Source organism: Stegostoma tigrinum, chromosome 25, assembly GCF_030684315.1.
Source record: "Stegostoma tigrinum isolate sSteTig4 chromosome 25, sSteTig4.hap1, whole genome shotgun sequence".
NCBI lineage: Eukaryota > Metazoa > Chordata > Chondrichthyes > Orectolobiformes > Stegostomatidae > Stegostoma > Stegostoma tigrinum.
Genome location: NC_081378.1, coordinates 41,130,129 through 41,141,871, shown reverse-complemented (window position 1 = coordinate 41,141,871; position 11,743 = coordinate 41,130,129). Strand labels below are relative to the sequence as shown.

General features: G+C 38.2%; 1 protein-coding gene across 2 annotated transcripts in view; it reads left to right on the top strand.

Moving 5' to 3' along the window:
- The first annotated feature begins 336 nt into the window (after nucleotides 1-336).
- The window catches only part of vwf (von Willebrand factor), a 104,335-nt gene continuing 92,928 nt past the window's right edge, over nucleotides 337-11,743 (top strand). Inside the window, exons 1-9 of one of the 2 annotated variants that reach the window (XM_059654662.1) lie at nucleotides 337-526; nucleotides 778-844; nucleotides 1,543-1,716; nucleotides 1,826-1,928; nucleotides 3,403-3,611; nucleotides 7,169-7,293; nucleotides 8,012-8,225; nucleotides 8,856-8,978; nucleotides 9,079-9,190. In XM_059654662.1, the coding sequence (XP_059510645.1) occupies nucleotides 787-844; nucleotides 1,543-1,716; nucleotides 1,826-1,928; nucleotides 3,403-3,611; nucleotides 7,169-7,293; nucleotides 8,012-8,225; nucleotides 8,856-8,978; nucleotides 9,079-9,190 (1,118 nt within the window). In that variant the 5' untranslated portion in view covers nucleotides 337-526; nucleotides 778-786. The remainder of the gene's footprint in view (nucleotides 527-777; nucleotides 845-1,542; nucleotides 1,717-1,825; nucleotides 1,929-3,402; nucleotides 3,612-7,168; nucleotides 7,294-8,011; nucleotides 8,226-8,855; nucleotides 8,979-9,078; nucleotides 9,191-11,743) is intronic. The other variant, XM_059654663.1, reaches the window with a different exon arrangement.

Sequence of the window (11,743 nt, the reverse complement as noted above, 5' to 3'; positions counted from 1 at the left end):
AAGAATGACAATTCTTGCCATCAGTACTGAAACCCAATTTAAAGATTAGATGATGATTCTGTTAATGTTATGTATGAGCTGAATGTTTTGCTTCTGTCAAAGGAAGCATTTGCCAATTAAGCTCAGTTCCTGACAGGGATTATTTGGATTGTTAATTATTTTACAATCTTATTGGAGTGATTAAAAAGAAACCTACCCTTTCGAGTTCGTTGATTCTCTTGCTTCTGGTAAATCTGTCAGTGTGTTTTATCCAGTTTCCTTCCATTGTTTCCTTTTGGGTACTGATTCTATTGAATCTGATACCATGAATCCACTAAAGGATTCGTGCCAAGTTGGCCCCGCCCCCCCTTGAAAATGTTGATTATTTTACAGTTCCTGTCCTGTATAAATGAGACTGTTTTCCCAAGAAGGCATTTATCAGGCCTTAGAGGTCACCCTGCTGAAGTTCAGAGCATGTTGGTTTAATACTGTTTTTTAGTCAGTTTGGTTCTAAAGCTGATCTGTCTCTCCAAAAGCTGGAGCCAAGGTAAGCGTTCCTTGTTTCTCGGCCCTGTCCATGGCCGCAAAGGCTGTTTTGGGGATTGTGCGGAATACTCAAACGTTATTGAAAGCTGCGACATTGAAGCAGTTGGACAGATGAGCAAGTCAAAAGGGAAATATGCATGATTACTTGTTCTAATTATGTCTTCTATATTTTTGTGCATAATTTTGCAGAATGGGAGAGAAGTGCAAACGTCAGTCATTCTGCACGGTTTTGTTGATTGTCTTCCTTTCTAGTTTTCACAGATGGCAAGCAATTGTCTGTCCTTGCTTTTCCTCTTCACTTTGATGTCCTCTTCTCAAGGTATTGTAAGCCTTTCAACTTTGAATTCGTGAGACAAATAATCTGCAGCAATGTAAACATTACTTTGGCACTGTCAATCAATCATTGGGCTCCATCACTGAGGCTATTGACTTAACTGATTCCAGTCTATTCCTTGTTCCTTGGGTGAACTGGGCTAAGGTTTTTTAAAATACGTATTTCAAATAGATAAAGTACTTTTAAAAGTTTCTGGAGAGTTTAGTGTGTAAAAACTCTGAATCGATGGGCTCTCGCCCTTGTTTGAAGGTGAAACAAATTGCTCTTTAGGTTTAAGTTTCAATGAAAGGCTGGATTGGCTGCAATATTTTACATTGGAGCGTAGGAGGTTGAGAGGTGGCCTTATAGAGATTCATAAAATCATGAAGGGTACAGATAGGGTTAATGATGTCTTTTCCCTGGGATTTCAAGATTCGGGGATATATTTTTAAGGTGAGATGATAGAGCTTTAAAAAAGACACGAGGGACAATATTTTTACACAGAGTGTGCTTCGTGTGTGGAATGAACTTCCTGAGCTTACGGGTACAGTTACAAAGTTTAAAAACACTTAGAAAAGTACATGGAAGGATATGGGCCAGCAGCAGCTAGGTGGGACTAGTTTACTTTGGGATTATGGTCAGCATGGACCAGCTGGACTGAGGAATCTTTTTCCGAGCTGTATGACTGTGTGTCCGTTATGCAGGGCAGAGGAAACCGTCACTCGCTGAGGGCAAGAACAAACCAAACAGAGATGCTCGCTGCAGTCTTTTCGGGGAGTACCACATCCAGACTTTCGATGGGAACTTCTACGAGTTTCCAGGACACTGCAGCTACAAATTGGCTGGCGACTGCTTGAAGCGCTCATTCAGTCTTCTAGGTATTTCCATCCCTTAGGGATATTACCAGTTTCTTTTCAGTTTCATATGCAATTGATCACTGTGTGTGTGGTAAGTTTGGAGAAGTAACAAAGTCCCTGTACCTTTCAGGTAACTTCCAGGATGGAAAACGGACAAGCATTTCTTTGTATCTGGGAGAATACTTTGAGGTCACTCTCTCTTTAAAAGGAGAAGCGTCTGTGAGAAAGAAAAGGTAACAGCGGCAGATAACTGAAAATTAGTTCAAAGGTGCACCTTCTATGTTCAGAGCTCAGTTTAGGAAACCGAGTCAGCATCGATGAGCTTGGTATGAAGTGTCTGTTTCCATGGTTCTCTAATCCTATGATCTGCCCTACGGTGCAGAGCCCTTGATCTTGATATTTTGCCCTTTCTGTGGTCACAGTGACACTAATAGGTGATAGGACAATCAATTCCCTTAACTATTTTTTGAATCCCTCAGCCAACTTACCACTGTGTCTGAAGAAGTCAGACCAGACTCGAAACACTAACTCTGTTTCTCCCTCCCCAGATGATGTCTGACTTGCTGAGTTTCTACATCATATTTTGTATTTGTTTCAGGATTGATCTGTGTCCCCCATAAAGTGACACTTAAGAACCAGAAAGAAGCTGTAACATAATTCTCTGAAGGATACAGTCTCAAATCACTCAGTATGAAAACATTTACAGAATGTGTCCAAAATTTTAATTTGTATGGCTCAATGAAATCAATAGACTCTTGAACCTCATTTGCAACATGGTCTCGGAGCATTGATTTAAAGAAAAATTACTTGAACTTAAAAGAACTGGGGGTCTTCACTCTCTGCTGGCCAAACAACTATAGTTCTGACCTTTAGAAGATAATGCTCTGTCCATTACTGTAGGTGCATCAGCCTGTCCAAAAAAAGGAAGATTCCCATCAGTCAGAGCAAAGCAATATACGTTGTGCCCGGTTGAATAAAAATAGAAAACATCCGGGATACTCAGCAGGTCTGGCAGCATCCGCAGCGAGAAACAGTTAACATTTCATGTTGATGATTACTGTCATTGTCAGCTGTGGCTTAGCTAGTCGCAATCTCAGCTGCGACTCACAGATTTTGGTCTTTCATTCTACTCCAGGGCTTAAGCGCAAAAATTGAAGTTGATACCCATCTGCAGTGCAAATGATAAACTCTCAGAAAGGTCATCTTCTGGACAAGATATTAAACTGAGAAATTTTTATTTCTGTAGATGTAACAGATTCCATTGCACTATTTACAAGGAGTTATCTCCTGTGTCCTGCCAATAATTATGCCTCTATTAATATTACTTAAGTAGATTACCTGGCTATTACCACACTTCTGTTTAGGAAAGCTTATGGAGCACAACTTGTCTGCAATATTTTGACGTTACAACAGTGACTAAACTTTTAAAAAAAGAACTTCATTGGCTGTAAAGTACTTTGAGACATCTGGTAGACATGAAAGGTGCTACATAAATGCAAGTGTTTTATTTATTGACTGTAACATTGCATTTTATCCATTATACTTTATTTCCCAAACTGGGTGGCTTGGGCTAAAATTCTTCCCCTTGAGTACATGTTGAATGCATAGCATTATAAGTGTGGAAATGCACTCCAGAGGCCATTTTACGTATAACTGTGCCATTCACGCAATATCATACTTTTATACCTGTTTGTTCTGTTTTGCTAGGGTCTTGCTGCCATTTGCATCCCACGGAGTGTTTATAGGAACAGAATCAGGTTTCTATATCATATCCAGTGATGAACATGGGTTCACAGTCAGGATCGATACAAGTGGAAGTGTGGCCATTATGCTGTCGAAAAAATATGCTAGTCGGACGTGCGGACTCTGTGGTGACTACAATAATTTTCCTCAAGATGATTACATAAGTCAAGAAGGTAATATACTAATCGTTAGTGATGAATCACTTGATTTTCAAAAATTTGAGTGTAAAAATCCACTGGAAGTAATTACATGCTCCTAGGAAACTCCAGTAAATGATGTTTTCCTAGATTTGCCTCATAAATATTGACATACTATATTATTTCTTTATTTTTCTACTTCTGTAACTAAGTTTATGTACCTAGGTACTTTGTATCCAAGATAGCATTGTGTGCGGGTGACATTGTACACTTCTCACTGTACTCTTGTAGCCCTGTACTTGAGTATGCATGACAATGAAACCTAAACCTAGACTTCTCAGTAACCCCGAACAGAGCTGACTTGGTTTTTCACTTGCATTTATGAAAATTAAAATACGTCTGGAGATCTTTCCAAATATTGATTAGATTTCCAGCAATCTCCCTGCAATAATTGATGTTCCTGGGAACCTTCTACAAATATTGACATTGTCCTGGGAGCCACTGTAAAAAGAGTCAACACAGAAATTTTTGCAAATATTGGCATACCCTCTGAAATTCACAGTATTAACAAACAGGCTCTGAAGTATCCACCGAAAGTAATGAGACACTCATGAATACTTCCAAGGTGACTTGGCAAAAATTGATGCATTCTTAAGGACAGATGGATAATTGCAGTCATTCGTATGCTGCTTGGGATCCCTTGAAAATATTGACGCTGTCTTCGGTTTCTCTGAAAATAATAAGATGCTTCTGAAGGTCCACTCCAATGACAGTATTGGAAACTTATTGGCAGGTCATAATTGATTTTCCAAAAGAAGTCAATTACACAAAGTAAGGTACTGTTTTCATAATAAATACTTTTATTTGATTTTCCTGGAGGTGCCCAGTGACAAGGGCAGTCATAGAAAACAATATTAGTCAGTCAAGCATAAAACATGCAGTGACTATTCTGATAAATGTTGAAGAGCCAGAGGAAACCCCTGGAAAGTCTATGGGCGTCTACATATGAGAGCAGCACAGTGGCTCAGTGGTTAGCACTGCTGCCTCACACCATCAGTAACCTGGGTTTGATTCCACCTTTGGGCAAGCATCTGTGTGGAGTTTGCATGTTCTCCTTGTGTCTGTGTGCGTCTCTGCCAGGTGGTCCGGTTTCCTCCCACAGTCCAAAGATTGTTGGCTCGGTGGACTGGCTATGCTAAATTGCCCATAGTGTTGAGGGATGAGTAGATTAGGTGTGTTAGCTATGGGGAAATAGGGTTACAGAGAAAGGGTAGGGGGATGGGTCTGAGTGGGATGCTCTTCGGAGGGTCAGTGTGTACATGTTGGGCTGAATGAGATTCAATGATAAGATATATTGGGATTATACGATATGCTATGATGAAATAACAACGAAGCTTAAGTTCATTCGGTCTCCAAAACTGGTTTGAAATAAGTGATGTGGATGAAAGTCCAGTCAATAGATGCCACTGTTCTACACTTTCCTAATTAAAGAACAAATCATCAACAATTTAATTCTTAATAAAACTCATCTGCTTCCTGTTTCCTTTCTATTCTTTCTACATTGTTACTACAATGATGCACATCTCTAAAAATGCTCACACTTTCTTGTAATATTGCTGTAATAAAACAATATGTTTTCAATTGTTTTTAATTTTTTTCTGTAACTTTTCATATAGATTTCATAAAATCTGCATTAAAATGCATGTTGTAGCAATTGGAATGAGGTCAGGCAGGTGGACCTCATAGAATATGAATTCCCCGATGGGAATTGTTAACCTGGTCCAGTCAGGAAGCCTTGGCTGACAGATAAAGACAGGAGAGTCAGAGGTTCTGCTCATTCTGAGAGCTGGCTCCGAGGAGGTTGGACCAGTATCAAGCGCTATGCATGTATGAATAAAGGGTGACTTGGTAAAGAGATACCTACCTCTGTGGAGTTATTTCATATGTTTTCTACTTTTTCTTTCCATAACTAGCGTTCATTAAACAAAAAAAACACAAGGTAATTATCAAGTCAACTGAGATTGTAACTATGACCAACAGTGAACACAGATTCCAACAATAAGACTGAGATTTGGTACTGTGTGCAGAGTGTTTCAAAATCAATTTCTTGGCAGGTAACGCAATATTTTCAATGATGGTGTTAAGATTTGGACAATTAGCATTAATAAAACATGCTAGGCCACTTGGAGCCAGCTTTAATGATACTGTGAAAGGGACAAAATTTTAGATAGCACCTTATCACACCTGAGAACACCTTGAGTAATTAAACTCAAAATTTGACAACTAATAATTCAGAAAATGATCAGTTTTTTTGGTGATGTACATTAAAAGAAAAATGTTGGCCAAACTTAAAGAGGCTCCCACCTCTGAGAATTAATCATAGGATCACTTGTATCATATAAAATGTCAAATGGGTCTTTAGCACATTTGGATGATGGCAACAGTAATGGGATTGCATTACTTTGATACTCCACTGATGTGTAAATCTATATTCTATTACGAAGTTTGAATTGAAGTTTAAACTCTCTATTGTGACAATACTGTGGCTGTAGGTTTTGTCCCAGTTTCTTTTAGAGAGAAATTGGGAGACAGGTACAAGCAGTCTATGAGAAGATAAACAAGTTGTGAAGCTGTAGGTTTTATTTTAAAAGTTGGGACAATAGCAACAGCTGAGTGGGTGTGGTCAAGGTCCCTCCCACGGAATGAGAACTTTTGGTTTTAGCTTTCAGTAGTTGCTGCTGGGGTCTCAGCAGGATTGGACAACAGTGAATTCTCCCAGCTGCTACACTCTCTGTCTGAGTTCTGTCTGGATTTGTCTCCCTCTTGGGCTGCTAGAGCTGCGTGTGAGACAATTTTATTTTCTGAATTTGCCTTTTGCTAAGGGTGTGTTTGTGCAAAGTTACTATATTGGATCAGTTACTTTTTAGTAATAAAATAATCTATTGTTCTGTTAAGTTTTCTGACAGAGTTAAATTATTCCTCTTTCCTCTTTCTTTTGTTGTATTTTAACTATAGTGTTTGATTAAATTGTGTTTTGCTTAATGTCGAGTATTTTGACTAATCAAATTGCATCTGGAATATAGCACCTCAGATTTACCTTTAAAATAAGAAAATGCTAGGATCTAGGCTACTTTCTAAATGTATTTTGAAGGTGCCTGGCCTGGCCCATAACACAATCTTCCGGTCTTGAAGCAAGAATACCCCAAAAGAGCTAAAGGTGATACAATGTAATTTAACATTGCATTAGTTTGTGCAAGTTGGCAATTTCATAATTAGGAATTGCACTAACAAAAAAGAAATTCAAAAAGATGGAAATGAATCACTGAAAAAGTTCTGATCATTCCATTTCTACTAAACTTTATTATTTATGTGGATCACCCAGAATAAATTTGGCCGTCCAATGCATTTTTGGAGTCGCGAAACATTGAACAAGTCATAAAACACATTTTACAGAAAAAAAGAAAGTAGATAGTTACATTTAGTATTTTTTAATAGAGATTTTATTGGTTTATCTTAACAGAACTAGACTGAAGCACCCAACCTTGGGAAGTTAAACTTCTTATGGTGATTAAAACCACTGAATTTTCTCACAGGATTCCTGGTGGTGAACAGTTACGATTTTGCCAACTCTTGGGCAATGCACGATGTTGGGGAGCTGTGCAACAGAGTGTCTGCTCCAAGCAAAACCTGCAACATGTCTTCTGAGGCAGTACAAAATGTGAGTTCACCATTTCAATAAAGATAAAGAATCCTCATTACCAAAACATTTGATCCTTTGTGCCATTAAAAGGGTGATCTGATTATACGCAATTCCACTGCACTTTCCTGTACTTACTTTGTTGCCTGCGACAGGAAAATTATACAATAACAAGAGTCAAGTTTGATTACTAATTGCTAGTCAAGGAATATATTGTCTTGAACATATAAACAAAAAGTATGCAGTTTAATATGTCGTGGAAATTTTATTCAAGTTCACTCGTTTCCAAGTTAAATATACCGGTTGATTCTATGGAAATCTATTATTATTTTACTGAAAATGGCATTTACGATCTTTGGAATTATCTCCAATAAACTTGTTGGTCTGTTATTTAGAAATGCTAATTTTACATAAACCCATAAATGTACAAATATTGAAAGAGCATTCTTTGTTACATGGTCCTTTATTGTTCCTAAAATTTGGTGTCCAATATGTTCAAGGTCCGCATTATTTTTGAAAGATACTTAATGGTGATAAAGTTTTTAACTTAGTGATGTATTTTGTCATAATGCTATGATTGATAATCATAAAGGCTTGAGATGAAAAGGAAGGGGTGTATGTGTGTGCGTGCGTGTGTGTGTGTGTGTGTGTGTGTGTGTGTGTGTGCGTGTGTGTGTGTGTGTGAAAAAGAGAGAAAAAGTTTACTTTTCTAATATCTTCAACTTTTATTTGGACATAGAACATCATGCAAAAGTGCAAAACGCTCAAAACAAGCAAGGTATTCCAAAAATGTCATGACCATCTAGATCCTGAACCATTCATTGCAATTTGTGAGGATGATACATGCCATTGTGCAGGAAGAAATTGTCACTGTCAAGCATTTATGGAATATGCAAGGTCCTGTGCTCTGAAAGGTGTACTTCTCAATGACTGGTTTACAGCAAATGATTGCAGTAAGTTTAAAAGAAATGGTTTTTCTTGTAAACCTCTTTGGCTTTTATCAGACAACTGTGCTGCAATTATTAACTACCACTTCTGACATCTGATATGCTATTAATTTTTTTTTGATGTTCCTGTTTACCTTGACTTCTTATACAATAATGTAACTTTAAAAGGTCGATAAACACACACTCATTGAGGTTATTAATAACAGTGACATAAACAAAACCACTAAATGAAATCGATTTGAAGACTGATTCATTCTGATTCAGCACTTAAACTAATTAAAGATTAGATTGTTGGTCTTTGATCATTTCTGTATGTTGATGGTATCTCTGCTAATGAATATATCTATATCCAGCAAAACAGAAGGGGTTGGTAAAGTTTAGCTAATTCCAAATCGTAGGTTTTACAAGTAAATATCATCTAAATGAAAATTAGATCTTTAGTTTTTATTCTAACATGCATTTGATCTCAGACATTAATTATTGGGATTAATGCCATATTTTATTCGATTTCCAATAACATATCAAAACTCCATATCCTTAAAGTTATTTAGTATGTAATGGTTAGGAGTGATGACTTTGAAGCTTTTAAAAATGTGCCTTTTCTCATGATGTAAATATAAATCTTGTTTTAACCAGAGCTGAAATGTCCATCTGGAATGGAGTATGGCGTGTGTGTGCCAGCTTGTGAACAAACATGCAGGAGTTTAAATATCAATCAGTTATGTCATGAGCAATGCATGGATGGCTGCACTTGTGGAGGTGATTGTTACATTTTTCGCTCACTCTCCCAGAAGTTTATCGAGCACAGTATTTCATTATGATGCTAAACATAATGGTGTCATGTTTGTTTGGGTTTCAGATGGGAGGCTGTTGGATGGGGACACTTGCGTTGCTTCTTCAGAGTGTTCTTGCATGCACATGGGTAAACAGTACCCTCCAGGTTCAAGTATCTCCCAGGACTGCCACACCTGGTTAGTATTGGAACTAAACTTGCAATGATCAGGAATGGAAAGCTCATTATGGGGTACACTGAGCTAACTATTAGGAGTGCCACCAAGTATTCACTGGGTAAAGCTTGGAAATACCTGTCAAATCTCTCCCATGTTCAGTATAGTTTTCTTTTTGCTAACATATCCATCCTAAGCCCTTTTGGATTCAGGCACGGATTAGGGATTACATCTATTTAAAAGATTTGGAAAATAATTGTGTTTAAAATGTGTTTTTAAAAGGGATTGAAAATTTTAAAAATGAGAAATATCTTATTAAATTAGGCATTAAGGATATTTTACCAAAACTGAGAGAATAAACAGTTATAGTAATTATGTTGCTTTGGTCAAACTAGTGAAGGGCAGCACGTTGACTCAGTGGTTAGCACTGTTGCCTCAAAGCACCCAGGACCCAGTTTCGATTCCATCCTCAGGTGACTGTCTGTATGGAGTGTGCACATTCTCGTTTTGTCTACATGGGTTTCTTCTGAAAGTTCCTGTTCCCTCCCACAGTCCAAAGATTTTCAGATTAAGTGGATTGGCCATAGGAAATGCAGAATTTCAGGGATGAGATGGATCTGGGTAGGATGTTCTTTGGAAGGTGTGGATGGGCTAAATGACCTGTTTCCACACTGTAGGAATTGCATGTTTCTCACATCTACTATGTTGCAATATCTCTGGTCCCAAGTGTTCAGTATTGTTAGTATTTCTGCTGATTGTGAACACAGCAAAGTAAGGACAGGAATCCACATTTATTGGCAAGTTTATTAAAACTGAAAGCTGTTGAGACCAGATTTGGCCGAGGCCTAAATGACTAGGATGCAAGGAAATAATTTGGAAGATTTTCTTTGTTTTGTTAAGTAAGGTAAACCCATAAAGTGGTGAAGATTAGTTTGTTCATTGTTTTGTGCAATTATATACAGACAAGTTATACCAATTGAATATCTATATACAATCTCGTGCACTTTGCCAATGGGTGAACAGTTTAGCCACAGAAAGTTTAGATAACCAAAAAGATGGTACCAAAATTGGAAGTGTAGTGGACAGCGAAGAATATTAACTCAGAGTACAACAGGATCTTCATCAGATGGGCCAATGGGCTGAGAAGCGGTAGATAGAGGTTAATTTAGATAAATATGAGGTGCTGCATTTTGGAAAGGTGTACCAAAGCAAGACTTATACCCTCAATGGTAAGGTCCTGGGGAGTGTTGCTGAACAAAGAGACCTTGGACTGCAGGTTCATAGTTCCTTGGAAGTGGAGTCACAGTTAGATAAGATAGTGAAGAAGACATTTGGTATGCTTGCCTCTATTGGTTACTGCATTGAGTGCAGGAGTTGGGAGGTCATGCTGCAGCTGTACAGGATATTGATTAGGCCACTATTGGAGTACTGTGTTCAATTCTGGTCTCCCTGGTATAGTAAAGATGTTGTGAAGCTTGAAAGAGTTCAGAAAGTATTTACAAGTATGTTGCCAGGCTTGGAGGGTTTGAACTACAGGGAGCACCTGAATAGATTGGGACTACTTTCTCTGGAGTGTCAGAGGCTGAGGGGTGAACTTATAAAGGTTTATAAAATCATGAGGGGCATGAATATGGTAAATCGACAATGTCTTTTCCCAGGGGCTGGGAATCCAAAATTAACATGTAAAGTTTAAGGTGAGAAGGGAAAGATTTAAAATGGATCTAAGGGCAAACTTTTTCACACAGAGGGTGGTGCATGTATGGGATGAGCTGCCAGAGGAAGTGGTGGAGGCTGATACAACTACAACATTTAAAAGGCATCTGTATGGGTACATTAACAGGAAGGTTTTAAAGGGATATGTGCTGCATGCTGCCAAATGGGACTAGATTTATTTAGCACATTTGGTTGGCATGGACATATTGGACTGAAGGGTCTGTTTCCATGCTGTGCATCTCTATGATTCTATAACTCTAAGAATACATTCAATAGATTGAAAGTCAAAGGAGATATTGTTAGGTCTGTGAAGTTAGTCAGTCGAATAAGCAGATGTTGGCTAGCTTATAATAAACATATGTTTGTAACAACAGCTTTGTATTTTAGGGCCTTGTTCAGCATGGGCTGGATTGAAGCTATATGAATCAATTTCAACAAGACCATTTACAGAAGGAAAATAAGCTTTTTCTTTTCCTCCTTAGTCTGGTTTGAACCTAAATGCTGAAAGCTAATATGTAAGGCAAGAGCCCAACTCAATGGATCAGCCCATTCATTCTGCCTTCTACTGCCCCAGTCTCTGCCCTAGAATTATCTTGTGCCGGATTAGCTATGTGTCAACATGATATTAAAACATGTCAACATGTTTGGCCTATCTTTCCAAATTAATGACTTTAGGCTAAAGGCGATGTTGTCTCTGCTTAGGTACCTACCATCTCTGACAAATCTGTTAGATAACTGAGATTATGTAGGAAGAAGCCTGAACACACACAACAGCAGGTTCAGGAGCAGCTCCTTCTTGGCTGCTATCAGACTGACGACTGAACTCTGTAGCTTCAAATCATGATTGATCTCGCTAACATTGAA